Raw genomic sequence first — 15,937 nt, forward strand, 5'->3', positions numbered from 1 at the left:
AACTTTAAGCCCCATATGATTCCAATTTTTACTTCTTTTTACTGCACAATTTCATTCATTTTCTGAAAAACTGAATCTTTCTAAGTGTGAACTAAACACACAATTAAAAACACCAGAAAAGAATGAAAAAGAGGTCATTTTTGACTTATAATCAAAAGAACCTCATACAAAGAGCTTTGGGCTTAAATTGGTCTCCATTTATGGTCAGGAAGAAATTCTTCCATCACTATAGATTACTGCACAGTAAGCCAGATGAGTTAAGGGAGATTCACTTTCCTCTGTGACATGGGTTAGAAAGCTGCTCTTGGAAGCACGAGACTGGAGTAAGTAGAAAGCTGTCTGAGCATTCTGATGTGGTAATTTCTTATATTCTAACAGGTACCTTCGTTAGAGGTCCCAAACAGGATAAGGATTGAATGAGAAAAAAGCCGGAACAACCACTGGAGACGGTCCCTGCAGATCAATGCTGAGATGCATTGATGGGGATGTATAAGGACACTTGCTTTTCTTCTGTACATATTCTGTAGATAAACTGCAGGTGTCTAGGATGGACAGTGATGCTTTTCTTTAGTGCTAGAATTAACTTATATTAACAAAAATCCATTTTCAAGAGGATAAGCTCCCTTCCCCACTGGCTTTTGAAGTTCAATCCTCACCATTCTGTGGAAGAAATGGCAAATTCATAAAATACACACATTGATAAAAAAGGATGAATTCCTATACATGTACGAAGGCTAGATCTTTTTGAAAGGACCAAGATTATTACAAAGCCATTCAGTAGCTAACTGGTGTCACTGTCTTTAAGGGCGAAGTACACTTTGCTATGAAGAGGCAAAAACTGACACCACTTGGGCTGTTTCTTGTGCTGTCAACTAACTGCAAGGTGACGGCTGATGGGTCAGAGCAAGATTAAATGGTGTGGTTTGCTTTTTTCTTCAAAATGCATAACTAACACATGGAGCTCACTGTCAGGAGATATCAGCAAGGCCAAGAGGTTAGTAGAATTAAAAAAGAGATTAGACATTTGTATGGTTAGTGAGAACATCCACAGTTACATAAGTTTTAAAAAGAAGCAATATAAACCTCATGCTTTAGGGCATAAGACAACCAATAAGTGTCAGGATTTAGGAAGAAACTTCCCTTATGGGCAAGTCATTCTACAATTGTCCATCATGGGGTATCCAACACCTTCCTCTGAAGTTTCTGGTATTGGCCGCTATCAGACCGGATACTAGATTAAATGAGCCCTTGGTCTGATATGGAAGGGCAAATCCCGTGTTCCTATGGGCATTGATATGTAGGCCCAGTTCCCAAGATCTCTTGGAGAAATCTGGCTCTGAGAAGACAATTGTCCAAGTACAGGTAAATCATGATCCCTGGGGAGTACAAGAGAGCAACCATCACAGAGAACCTGGGAAAATACTCTCAGGGCTGATGATAGTATGAAGGGGAGCACTGTGTATTGGTAGTGGTCCTATCCCAGAGTGAATCTGAGAAATTGTCTGAGAGTCAGTAGGATTGAGATACGAAAATAGGCGTCCTGAAAATTGAGGGCCGAAAACCAGTCTCCCTGCTCCAACGCTGGATAAGGTGACCATCTTGAACTTTAGAGCCTTAAACTTGTTGAGAGTTCTGAGGTCTAGTATGGGTCTCCAACCTTCCTTCCTTTTGGGTATTAGGAAGTAACGAGAGAAGAACCCTTTGCCTGATAGATGTTGAGGTACCGTTTCTATGACTCCTAACTGGAGAAGATGATTTATCGCTTGTCACAGTGAATTCTCATGAGAAGGGTTCCTGAAGAGGGATGGGGAAGGGTGTTTTGGAGGGGGTAGGGAGATAAAATGGATGGAGTACTCAGTTCGAACGATTTCTAGGACCCACCAGTCTGATGTTATTCATTCTCAGGCACTGCAGAACGCTGCCAATCGGTGGCCAATTGGGTGTAGAGCAATGGTCGGCTGTATCAGTTGGGGGAGAGTAGTCTAATGGCACCTCGATCTGCATGTCAGAACTTGTCTGGACACAGAGGGCTGGGCTGAAGAAGATTGCAGGCCAGATAGTTTGTGCTTGGGAAATTTGCCTCTCTCTATGAGGCTCATAGTGGCATTTAGCCAGATATTGGGATATGCATGGTCTTTGCTGGGATTGGGGACTGAACCAGCTTTTTTGTCCTGGCATGTAGATGCCCAGCAACCAGAGAGTGGACCCTAGAGTCCTTCAGAGTGTGAAGGGAGGTTTTGCCACATCTCCAAAAGGGAGGTCTTCAACCGTAGACTGTACCTCCATCAGTAAGCCTTACAGATGGAGCCAAGAGTCCTGTCATATCACCACTGCTGTGGAGGGAGACCTAGCCGCTGTATCGAGGGCAGACTACAGCAATGTCTTTGCCACTACTGGCCCTCCTTAAATTGGTCACAATGTGACTCCAGCATCCATTCAATAAAGTCATTCAATTTTGAATAGTTTATATAGTAATATTTTTCCGTGAGGGCCTGATAGTTGGCGATACAGATTTGAACATGGCTAAGCAATACGCCTTCCTTCCGAAAAGGTCCAGGTGCTTCCAGTCCCTATCATAGGGAGTGGCCCTTGATTAGTGTTGTCGGCCACAGGAATTGACGGCACCCAGCACAATGGAGTTGGGTGGTGGGTGGGAGAAGAGAAACTTAGATTCCTTGGCGGGGACATAGTATTTTTTGTCTGCCCACTCGCAGGTAAGGGTGCTACCGATGCTGGAGTTTGCCATACAGTTCTTGCTGGGTCTAAGATGACTTAATTAATAGGGAGGGCGATCTTTGAGGAGGAAGAATGGAGAATGTCAAGGAGTTGATGGTGTGTCCTTGACTTCTTCCTGTGGTATTTGGAGAATATCTGCATCTCTCTTTGCCAACTCCTGGAAGAGACAAAAGTCATCTGCCAGAGTTGATGGGGAAGGCATGATGACTTTATCCGGGGAGCAGGAGGATATGGCCCTCAGTGTCACTTCTTCCTTGGCACCGACCTCCTGTGCCTGTATGATGTCTTGTGGAGCCTCCAAAGCTCTGATGCTGTGTCCGAGGGGCTGTGTCCTGAGGGTTCTCGGGCGAGGCTGGAAGCCCAAGGAGCATGCTGGTGGTATGCCACCTAAGGCTCCTAAATAGGGCCATTGAAGTGGTGGTGGCACAGAGCCTGGCAGTGGTGCCCATGGGTGGCCATACCAGGATGGCAGTGGTGGGGCCATCTGTGGATACCTTTGGGCTCTGTCAGTACTGAGCATCATATGCAGGGCTGACAAGAGGGTGGGGGAAGCCGGTACAAATTACTGGGGCCTGGCAGTCCGGAAGGGGGCCCGGCTTCCCCCCGACCCCCCTCATCGCCTTACCGGGGCCCCGCTTCCCCCCCCCCCTCGTCGGCCCTGTTTAGCCAGTTCGCCCTTACTGGGGGGCCCGAAATTTTTTTTTCACCGGGGCCCAAACCCGCTCTCAGCGACCCTGATTATATGGGACCCGAAAGGAGTACTGTGACACCACGTCCGTTGGTTTGCAGTCTGAACTAGAGAGTGGGGAAATGTGGCATGGTAGTGGAGATGATTCCCGTGCTAGGCAGAGGCTCAGTGAGGCATTCCTGGTACCACGGGGAAGGGACCCCAGGACATCTGGCATGCGGAAGTTCCTGGAGTGATGGGATTCCGCTGGTACCAATGGTCTCAATGATAGTGCTGAGGGGGGTGTGTGTATGTGTCAGGGATCTTGTCCGTACTGGTCACTCTGGTGCTTGGCGAGGCATCAATGGTGGTACCAATATAGACTCATGTATCAGGAACATCTTTTTATTGGAGTTCTTATTCCTGTCCCCCAGTGCTGACGACTCAGTCCCCATGCTCAGTGGTACTGGCTGCTGATGGTGTCCGTTAGCCATGGGTGCTAGACTGAGATGGTCTCGGTGCCAAAGATACCGAGCAAGATGGAGATCGCTTATGGCCATCTCTGGGCTCACTATGGGGACTTCCCACTCTCTTAGATGACTTGTGAGAGGGGTCAGCAGTTTATTTCCTCAACCTACAACCTTTAGATGTAGAGGGCTGTGGCTCATGTCTGCCAGGTGACTCCTGGCGCAGGTCCTGAGGGGGCCTGAGAGCCGCTTCCATGAAGATGATCTTCTGTCAGAGCTCTCTGTCCTTACGAGATTGTGGCTGAAGTTGCTGGCAGAGACCACACTTTTGTTAGAGGTGGTCTTCCCTGAGACAACGAATACACTGGGAGTGCTTGTCTGCAATCGGGATTGCCTCCTTGAAAGTGAGGCATTTCTTGAAGCCTAGCATACCCCGTTGTGGGGGAAGAGTCCCCAGTGAAAGAAAAGCGGGAAAAATAAAGGTTTTTCCTCCCCCAATTTTTTTTTAAGAGACAGAAAAAAGTGGGTAAAGAAGAAACTACAACTACACTATGCTACAAGGCTAATTAACTATCTAACTGCGAATAGAGCAATGATCTTAATGGATTGCAAGGAGCTCCATCTCTAGCCAGGGGCAACTGAGAAGGAACTGAGGGGGTTTAAGCAAGCATGTGCTGACTAGCCACGTGGGGCAGCATGAGGAGAGACAGTGCATGTGTGGGACTAACGGACACTGCTACCGAAGCTCTCCAATCAGCAGCACAGGGACACAAGCACAGCTACAGTCAAGCACCCATAGGGACACTACTTCAAGAACAATTAAGGCTCTTGTGTGGAGAGAGGTGATTAGACAGGTGAGAAAAGACTTTTCCAAAAACTTGAGCCAAGAATACTGCTCTAGTCAGCATCATTCAACTTCCAGTAATAGCCATGTCACAGACTGCAGACTGTATCTGCAAGGATGGAATCAGTCCTCATCAGAAAATGTGCACACCAAAACTGTTGTGCTGAGCTCTAGTGAGCAGTTTATGAGAAACAAAAAGATTTGGAAAATGAGTTAGGAAATAAAACCGATGACAGATTAATTCCATATAATTTTTCACAGTGCTGAACACTTAACAACAGTCTTAAAAGTTCCATAATTTGGAAATAATGAAGAGTAAAGTCTGCTCTGCCCTTTTTATTTTTTAATGCATCCAGTCTAGAAGCAAATAGTTCCATCAAGGAAACAGGGTAGAAGGGGCCCTAGGTTCATAACCTGGCAAGCAATAATCCACATCATTTCACACCAAGAGCTACATAGGTCCTGTTCCAATGTGATGTAACACAGTGAAAAGGCACAGAACGCTGACATGCCATGCCAAGGGCTAATAAAAAAGTACTTTGCACATTACCAACATTCTCTCCACATGCTCAGTTTTTACCTTTTTGCAGTTTCTTAATAAAGTAATAGGAATAAAGCATGTTAACTAATGGCTGTGTTTGCAATGAATTTAATTTACCTCATCGTTAAAGGAAAAGTGTATAGGCAAAGGAGGATGAGGAGGATGAAGAAATCAAGAGGAAAATCTGATAAAAACAGACAGCACATGTATGGAAATACCATGGTGGGAAAGCATCTGCTCACTGGCAGCTAATAGAAGGAGCTGTAAAAATTAATAAAATAAAAGCTCTTTTCCATTAACTGTCTTTCCTTGTTAGTTTACTGATTTCTTTTTCGTGTTTATTTGTAGTGGTATATTATTTTCATGCTGTTCTTCACAGGTCCATTGAAAAGAGCTTTTAATACACAAATTCCAGCTGATCCCAGGCAATGTATTCAGAAAGAACCAAATTCTGTGCTCGAGAGTGGTTGCGGTATCAATATGATTATGAAAAATAAACTAATAGTTCACACAAATCCACATTTTAAATCATTTATTTCAGTAGGAAAGATTTCTGAAATCCATACTTAAAGTAATTTTAAACTAGCTTATGCAAACACACAATTTCACACACGCCCACACTAAAGTATTTAAAAAAATAGAAGAAAAAAGGCTAGAGGACAGTCTAACTGCACATCACTCATAGAGGTCATAGTGCAATTACTATCACTATAGCATCTCAAGTCAACATGGAAGAATAACATTAAAAATGGCTTGTGTTTATCATATAAACAATCTGTTTTTTCTTCCTGGCTTATTATAGATTGTATGATTTCCCCATCCTCTGCACTACTAAAGTAGGGCTTGAATGGGTGTATTTATCTGTATGCAAGGAGTCAAGGGCTCTGTAAACAGGTGAACTGTAAAGATCCTTTCTTTCCCTATTTAATTAGTCAACTTTTACTACTTTTGGACCATATTTGGGAGCAGTTCTGGAATGGCAAGAGCTTTGCTGAGGAATTGGAGGCCACATCCCTCTTCCACTAAGGTAAATTTGAAACTAATCAAGTGTACAGAAGAAACTGAATGTTTATGTTACTCCTGGCTGTTTGAGGAAAAGCTCCAGCAATTAGCTCCCATGGTCTGGTCTGCAAAAGCCTCCATCTCATTGTGGCACTTTTTTATAGTAATAGTCCTTGAGAAAAATCCTCAACTCTGTTCTGTAACATGCATGGCTAGACTCAAAACTCTGCTTTCTTCACCTTGGGCTAATCCTTTCAATTGTCACTGAAGAACCCTTTAAGGTTGATTATTTCTGTGCTAGGTTATGCTTTTCCTTTCAAACATCTGAAGTAAAAAACACCGCAGAGGAAATGCTCTGTTTTCTATCACAACGTCTTAAAGGAAAACGAATATTCTATTGTATGTGGCTTTCATTGCTTAAAAAAAACTCAACCTGTGAAAGCTTATTAATCAATTTCTCCATCCAAAGCTATGTGCTTCAAAGCTTAATGCTTCAAAGCTCACAAATCTCTTGTAGGCAAACTTAGTTTTCACTAGATGGTATGACACCAGAAATAGAACAAACAACCTCTGCACAAATATGCTTAAAGTACTTCAAGAAAAGTTACAATATACAGTTTGTCCAGTTTTTTTTTTTAAGTTTCTCCTTGATATTTATTCTAAATTAACAAAAAGGTTGCTAGGTATAGTCCTTTCACATTTGTACAGTAGAGTGTTTCAAAGGAATAAAAAGGAAGAGAGAATCCTCATTTTTAGCTAGGGGAACTAAAGTTCACAAACACTAGAAATTACTCGGAATGCCCTCTGATCCTTATTTATTCTTGTTGCTTTTTTTCCCCCTCTTAGGCTTGACATTCCAAATGTTTCATATTTTAAAGAAAAATTGTTACAAGATGGTTTAGACAGTTCTGATAAAAGCTGCAGACAAATCTGTCAATGGCTGCTTCTGCTAAAAAAATTACCAAACCTAGAAAAACAGTTTAGTAATTTAAATCATATCTATCTTACACAGACCAAAATTGACTAATTCCTCTGTTAGAAAAGTAAAAATGTTGGAAAAGAGGGTACACAATACAGAAATCAGGGAAAGTAATTCGGTCCAATGGTTACTATTGTATTTTCAGCTCTAGAATAACAGAACTGGACTTCAAACTGACAATAAGGCACTGACCAGTCTCTCTCAGATCCAAGTGTCTGCCTCCCCACAAAAGTTTGGATGATGACCAAAAAGAAGTTCAGTTGTACCCACTGAAGAAGTTCAGCATTCATTTATACAGATTCCTTCAATAACAACTCTCCCAAACACCAAATTTACTTTAGACACAAGCCATTTTTAGGGAAAGGCAAAGGAAAAAAAGAAAGGGTCAGTATTTAAATAACAACGCTTTTAAAAGTTGACCTCGTAGCAAGAATAAACAACTCATTGGTGTGATTTACTACCAGGTCTAGTGTTTTGAAGCTTAGAGCAGGCAGTACACTAAAATGGCTGTGAAAAGATTAGGACTTCTAATGCTTGTGAATGAAAATACCAGAGAAGGAGAATGAAGAAAAATGCCACTGCAGGAGCCAGAAAAACATCACCAACCAATTTTCCTTTTACCAAAAGGCCCACAGTGCCTTAGCAACACAAAGCTACATTTACTTCTGTTGGAAGGGAAAGCATCTTCCAGTTGACAACCTGCCTTCATTTCTCATTAACAGTGGAAGAGTATGTTCTTCTAAAAATTTAATTGCAAATAAGCGCACTTAAAATGTGGCAAGGAAACTAGCATTAAACTACATAGTTAACGTCAATTAACAAAAATAAACTGGTGCAACGGTGCTGCATTCTTTTGTGTTTCCTTGATAGTTTGTTTCTTATGTTTTCATTTTCAGTAGTAAATGTTCTGCTAGTAGCAACAATGTTGCTGCAAATTCTTCTATAACACATCTGAGTTCTGAGAGGGAAAGTTAACAAATAGTCAATTCCCCAAAAGGGCCACATGAGAGAGTGTAGAATTGAGGCAGTGAAGATCGCCCTGCCACGATTTTCAGCATAGTGAGCTTTTTCCTTTTCAGAACTTACAGAAGTGGTATCTACTTGTTAGACTCTTGGAAAAGTTCCTTGTAGGAGAGGTTAAAAGTTGGGTATTAAAACCAGGTGGTACATACTTAACTCAAATGCACATTGAATCAGAGTAACTTGGGCAATGTTTCAACAGCATTTTCCACAAGAAATGGTTAGTAAAATGAAGCACATGCTTAGATTAACTCAAATTGTATAGATCCCATTTTGTAAAATCAATTGTGACTAACATTAGCTCTTTAAGAACACTGAAATGGAAGGCATTTGATTAAATGTAGCAGAAGTTATAAAGAAATAACATTAAGTTAGAAAGCTAACATTAAGTTAGCATTTAGTACTTCAATTTACGATAGCCAGAGATGTATTAGAAGTGCACTACATTTAGTATCACCACAAATAATTCTCTAAACTGGGTGGATTCTCTCTGTTGGGGTTTAAACTAAAAATCTTGTAGGAAGTGAACTGTGAAAAAAGTGGCTTTGTAGTATACCAGTCAGCAGATGATTTACATATAACCCAGCCAGGAAGATCTACTCTGAACTATTTTTGTCCACATTCCTGTAATAATGGATCTTTTGTTCTACAAGACATCTCAAGAGACCTCTTTCAACTAAAGATATAAATACAACAAAATAAAGTTATGAACGTTAGCTGCAAAATTTCAACAGCTACTGAAAGTAAAAACTAAAGAAAAACATTGCAAGATAAACCAATGACAAACACAATCAACTGGCTGACATTCTGGATAGTGCATCCTTACCTATCTATATCTGGCTGCTGTATTGTTTTCCCATTACTACTTCAAACGTTTTGTTTAACTATTACTTTTTATAGAGAGGTGGATTACTGTGCTCTTCATAGTTGATTTGAGTTGTCATTCAATTTAAGCTTTCTGTGACAGGTTTCCTCTCAGGAGAGAAAAAAAAATCATTTTTCCCTAATAATCTTCCAATTCAAAAGATGTAAAGTCTTAATTCCAGTAATACTTCAGATTGTCACAAACACTAATATGGGATAAAACAGAACTAGATATTGAACTTCTGGTACTAAGTATCTAAATTTTTTTTCATTAATCATTGTTTCTCTTATTATTCTTGCTAAACATTTTAAGAGGCTTCCCAACAGTTCTCCCACGAAAAATGAGATATTTGAGGCTAGAAAAATAAAGATCAAAATGATATATGATGTCTAAATAGGCAGAGAGCAGCTACAGGCAACAGTTCATCTAATGATGACTATTGACAAGGGCTCAGCACTGCTTTCCCCATCTTACTCTATATACCATAAAAACAGAAGAAAAGACATCTGGATAAATTCAAAGAACAAAAACAACACCTTCTGACCCGACTCTGTCTTTAGCAAAGCTGTGTGATGTCAGGCTGTGGCTCCCAGTTTCATGTTTCCTCTCACTAACATAAGAATAGATATAGTTAACCTGCAATGCATCTAAATTAGCTTATTAAAAAAAATTCAAAATCCACAGGGTTACCATACACAATGCTTAAAAAAAGTACACACATTTTGTTAAAAACACTTTTGAGAAGAAACACACACTAAGTAATTTAAAAATGCAAAACAAAAACTAAAGCTGTGCAAAATCTATTACAGTAATACTGTTGGCTATGAAGATGTTGTCTCTGCTATACACCCAACATGGGTTAAGTGATGTTTGAACTGAAAAGTGATTCGTCACGAGCAACCTCCTTTCAGGATATACTACTTCAGGATCAGAACTGATTATTCACTCTCCACAGAAAAAGATATACAAAGTGATACCAAATTGTGTAAGTGTGACACAGAAGTGTGCATCTACTATATCCTCTTTATACTAAAAACAGATTTCACAGAGTAACATTTGGAAACGCCCCAACTTTCCACCTCTCTCCTCCCCAAGAATGGTTCTCTCTTTATGCTAGTTTGTTCTCTCAGTAGGGACAGCAACCTTCCTCCTCTGCCTCAGTCAAAAACTAATGATTTCTGTTAAGAAAATGCGATATTGATTCTGGGAACTTTAATGTCTGAAACTCTATCCCATTACCCTGATTTAATAAATGAAGTGTACATTACCAAACAAATTACCACCTCTGAATTTTTTTTTTTTTTTTTTTTTTTAAGATTATCAAGAGAACTCATTACCTCAGACTACTGGATAGTTTTAGAAAGTCTAGGGGTGCAACTGTAAGCTTATTTACTGCTTTTGAATTACAATCTCAGTGGAATATCTACCACTTTTTCAAGAAGTTTTCCTCGACACTATTAGAATTTCTTCCATATTTATAAAGATCAATGTTCCGAATGTTAAATAGGGCTTTGTGTACAAGAGACTATAATGAAGTAACTTAAAAGAACCCAAAATAAGGCATGAATGAAAATTTAATGCATAGAACACAGCAAATTTGTCCTCCAGTTTGGGATTTTAAATTTTTTGAGGAAGTACGTTTAGTGACAAAGAATTACTCATATATAGGAAAAAGGTTTTGATTATCTAGTCCACCCTATTTTTCTTTCCTAGATTAAACTTCTCTAGGAATTGCAAACATAGTTCGAGCTCCTAAATCTTGAACAATACAGATAATTAAAACCATTTTTTCAAAATGAAAATATGGAAACTCTGAGATTGTCTCTCTCAAACACTGTAAAAAAGAGGTCTTATAAAACTGATACTCTGAAGCATTTTACCCTGAGAGAGGGTCTTCTGCTTTTCCCTCCCTTTAACTGTACCTAGGGGAACATCCCTCCAGAGAAGTAAAACATCTCTGTGAGCTATATCCAGTGTTTGTTGTGTAGTGGAACCATCACATGGAGGAAAGTAACCAGTGTAGAAACACAATGGGAAGGAAACACTCAGTTCTGACCTGATGACACCTCACAGCTCCCACTTAAAAAACCCAAAACAGACTATTCTTCAACCAGGAACTAGACAAGCATGTATCACGATCCTGCTTACAAGAAAAAGTGTGCTGTACAAACACTCAGCCTTTGTGCCACTGGCAGGAAGTAAGGTTCCTATACAGTACTAAGGTTACCAAGTTTAGTACTTAAAACAAACAAAACAAACAAAAAACGTTGCATTTGTTACAGCTCTCATAGTCTAGGTCTGAGAAAACTAATGATGCTCCAGATCAAGTGAGCATGAGAGAAGCTCCAATTGAAGGCTGCTAGTATAGTCTAAACACCATCCCTAGAATGTGTAAGTACCGTTATGTCCTTAGTCTAAACCCAGCTGTTGATGCAACCCTTAAGAAATATGGTTATACCCTTTTTAAAGAATACTAAAAAGGTGATTTCCCCCCCCCCAAATTAGTATAAAGTTAAAAGAAATGCAAATTAGCTACAACCTATTTAACCCAAGCACAGCACCGCCATAAGTTTCACACACACTATTTGGTGTTGCATGTTGGTTTTCCTTTCACTCTTTAAGGCAGTGGTTTCCACAGGTCAGTTCAGAAAATATTAAGAAGCATGGTCCATGGCAGTTCATGGTGCAACTCCATTTTTCACTCAAGGGAATCCATTCCCCAAACTGTTAGTACTCCAGCGTTTAGAGATTGAGTCTTTAGGTTCTGTTCTGGCTCAGAAATAAATTTATAGCTGGCACGCTTTCTTCAGGACGTCATGCTCAAATTATGAGAAACAGTTCATCAAATTGTTCTCTTTCATGTTTTGAATTAGCTTTTTACTCAAAAGACATCAAGTTGGCAGGAACCTAAAACAAAAACACAAGTAACAGCTGATTTTTATTTTGAGAATTGGCTTTCCATATTTCATCTTTTCAGAACCCACCCCTTGCAAGTTTAAAATGTTCAGTTTACCTCTCTCCTCTACAAAAAAAACGGGTAAATACAACCAGTCAAGCAGCACTAGAGTAACTACAACTATAGGAAACATATATACAGAGAAGGCGGACATTAGATTGCAGTATGGTTTATAAAATGTGTTATAACATGATTTGGCTCTGGTCTATATCTACAGGTGAATTATGACATAATGTAGTTTGGCCACAATTGAGAATTTAACATTTATTAAAGTTAACAAGCCTATTGAAGACAGATGCAAGGCCTTCGCAGCTGAAGGTCCCAGTTTATGGAATTCCATTGAACAGAGACTAGGATAAGACCAAGTCTTGCCATGTTCATAGAATATGCAAATCTCATATCTTTGTGAAGGCATTCCCCAAATAATGGAGAGGAAGAAGTGCACAGCAGTGTTCTTCATCATTCTTTAATGGCTAGAAAACGGGAAGTGCTGACAACACTGCTCCTATAAAGAAGAGGAAATGCTAATATACTCCAGGAGCAGATCTAGAACAATCAGCTTGTTGTATGTGAGGAAGTCATATTTTGCCAGCACTTTTAGAGAGCTGTCATTCCTCATCTGCACTGTGGTTGAGGAATAAATCTTATTCCCCAAGAGATCCAGCTGCTTAATGTCCTTATTCTTTGATATGTATCTAGAAGCTTCAGCATAGTGAGATCTCACATCAGCTGGAGAGTCAATCTGAGAGCCCAAGGTCAGACAAGTAAAAATATTCAAAACCTTTTTCAATGACCTGATATAGAGGGATAGTTTGTCTATTTCAGAGTCGGAAGAATGAATCTGGGGATAACCAAAGATTCCTTGTCAGTTTCATGGTACCCTTGCTTAAAAGGGATCTCCACAAATCTGAGGTACTTGGTCTACAGAATAATGAAGACCCTGTGAGCTTTCTTGGGACCAGACTAAGTCCTAGGTTGAAGCTCTCTGCAAGGGGTCACAATAAGTCCGGGAAGGGAAATCAGTTCACGAAGAAATCATAGATTCATCTGGAAAAGGTGAGATTCGAAGTGTTTCAAGGTCACTAGTCATCTCAAACTCATCCTCTTCCACTACTGACCCCTCAACATGAGTGTGTTTACACAGCAAAAAGTTAGGACAGGCCTCCCACCTCTGACAGTGCCAAACTTTAATACTGCACTTGGTTTACTGGACCTGAAAAGCCTACTTCCTAAGTAACTGTTTTAGGTGGCCGTCCTGATATTTATACAGGTGACTAAAGAAGACAAGGTAGATTGAACACCTGTCAGGATTGTGACCTTTTCCTAGGCACCAGTAGCACTGAATAAGAATGTCTATAACAGACATCACTGCATTATATGTAGCTTATGGCTCAAAGCTAAGCTCTCATCAGTGTGCCCCTCAGCTTGGGTAGGCAGATTTGCACTAGCTCAACTTGAGCTCCCACACTAAAAATAGCAGCACTGGCAGAGGCATGGGCTAGCCACCCAAGCTCACACTCAGGTGCTTCTTTATGCTTTTTAGCAATATAAGCAACACAAAATTTGATTAAAGGTTATATTGGGTAGCCAATACCTAACAAAAATGACACTAGGGCTGTCAAGCGATTAAAAAAAGTAATCTTGATTAATCGTGCGATTAATCACACAGCTAAACAATAATAGAATACCATTTATTTAAATATTTTTGGATGTTTTCTACATTTTCAAATATATTGGTTTCAATTATAACAAAATTTTAGAGTAAGCATGTCCACTCAATGCGAGTCTGCAAGTCCACTCAGTTCTACTGCTCAGTTCTACTGCTGCCCGTTTCGTTTACAATGTCACCTGAAAGTGAGCACAAGCATTCTCATGGCAGTGTTGTAGCTAGGGTCGCAAGGTATTTATGTGCCAGATGTGCTAAAGGTTCATATGTCCCTTCATGCTTCAACCACCATTCCAGAGGACATGCGTCCATGCTGATGACTGGTTCTGCTCAATAACAATTCAAAGCAGTACAGACCAATGCATGTTCATTTTCATTATCTGAGTCAGATACCATCAGCAGATTGTTGATTTTCTTTTTTGGTGGTTCTGTAGTTTCCGCATCAGAGTGTTGCTCTTTTAAGACTTCGGAAAGCATGCTTCACACCTCGTCTCTCAGATTTTGGAAGGCACTTCAGATTCTTAAACCTTGGATTGAGTGCTGTAGCTATCTTTAGAAATCTCACATTGGTACCTTCTTTGCATTTTGTCAAATCTGCAGTGAAAGTGTTCTTAAAATGAACAACATGTGCTGGGTCGTCATTTGAGACTGCTATAACATGAAATATATGGTAGAATGCAGGTAAAACAGATCAGGGGCATACAATTCTTCCCCAAGGAGTTCAGTCACAAATTTAATTAACACATTTTTTTTTTAAGAAGCGTCATCAGCATGGAAGCATGTCCTCTGGAATGGTGGCCAAAGAACAAAGGGGCATATAAATGTTTAGCATATCTGGGATACAAATACCTTGCAATGCTGGCTACAAAAGTGCTGTGCAAATTCCTGTTCTCACTTTTTGTTGACATTGTAAATAAGAGGGCAGCATTATCTCCCACAAGTGTAAACAAACTTGTTTGTCTAAGTGATTGGCTGAACAAGAAGTAGGACTGAGTATACACTTTGATTTCAATTACAACACAGAATACAATATATATGAAAATGTAGAAAAACATCCAAAATATTTAATAAATTTCAATTGGTATTCTATTGTTTAACAGTGCGATTAAAACTGCAATTAATTGTGATTAATTTTTTTTAGTTAAACTGCGTGAGTTAACTGTGATTAATTGACAGCCCTAAATGACATTACACAGAATTTTGCAATACTGATTCTAAACACTACTACAGCTTACAATAGTGATACTACCAGTAAGGTGTTTTGAATTATTACTTTATAATAGCCTAGTATGTTGCTTTAAAAAAAATAAAGATATGTAAGGGTATATTATGCATAAAACCCTGTCAATATGTTACAAGTATTAAGATATCCCTTCCCCCTCCAAATTGCCCAGTTGCTTCATTTGATCCTTATAAAGGCTTAAATCTTTGTGAACACAATCTTCATGTTACCTCCAAGTTGTGCGTATTGGTAGGAGTATCTTGTTTTGCATAAAAACTGACCTACTAGTACTCCATTTTCTTTCAGAGCTAGTTACCAATGCCAAATTCCGATCAGCAGCTCTCAATTCGTTTTCACAGTATTGTTCTCACCTGTTGTCTGTTGCTTTGGCAAGCAGCACTCAGATGTTTGAACCACAGCATTGCATTCATTCTGTTACCAGCTTGAAACTTGTATGAATTTCCTAAAGTGACAGAGGTAGGAAAAAAATTGATTAAAAAAATCAGACAATAACAAATATAGTACTGTACTTCAGTTCTACTGAAGTTCAAATAAATACATTAAATAAATAAATAAAACAGTAAATAAAACATTATCAAAGAGTGAATTCTATTCATATAACTTTAGACCTTGGGTGGTGTGGTTGCAATTTAAACAACATCATTTGACTTTATACAACAGATGTGCTATATTCTGCCAAAAGTTCACAGCCTCCAAACCAATTATTAAGATCAGTGTCAATAAAAAACAAAATAAAACAAAAACAAAAATCCCCCCCAAGACCCCGATCCCACCAAATTATTTAGAACGTTGTGACCAAAGTACTTTTTGTTCATGGTACCTGTGACAGATGGGGCAATTTCCTGCGATATCCTGGACAAACCTTACTGAATTAAGTTTAAGTATCTTAGGTGTCCATTACATTAAAAATGCAAATGTTTATATATTATTATGAGGTTGTATATAACATCT

General features: G+C 39.5%; 1 protein-coding gene across 17 annotated transcripts in view; it reads right to left on the reverse strand.

The window, feature by feature from the left end:
* Nucleotides 1-10,677: 10,677 nt before the first annotated feature.
* Nucleotides 10,678-15,937, reverse strand: part of RALGPS2 (Ral GEF with PH domain and SH3 binding motif 2) — a 286,135-nt gene continuing 280,875 nt past the window's right edge. For all 17 annotated transcript variants that reach the window (XR_010590027.1, XR_010590025.1, XR_010590028.1 and 14 more), the window contains 2 exons: nucleotides 15,337-15,428; nucleotides 10,678-12,028 (listed from right to left, as the gene is read on the reverse strand). Coding sequence is in view for 12 of the 17 variants with exons in the window: in XM_005304201.5 (XP_005304258.1) it covers nucleotides 11,999-12,028; nucleotides 15,337-15,428 (122 nt within the window). In the remaining 5 variants the exon portion in view is untranslated. The remainder of the gene's footprint in view (nucleotides 12,029-15,336; nucleotides 15,429-15,937) is intronic.

Source organism: Chrysemys picta, chromosome 8 (assembly GCF_011386835.1).
Source record: "Chrysemys picta bellii isolate R12L10 chromosome 8, ASM1138683v2, whole genome shotgun sequence".
Lineage (NCBI taxonomy): Eukaryota > Metazoa > Chordata > Testudines > Emydidae > Chrysemys > Chrysemys picta.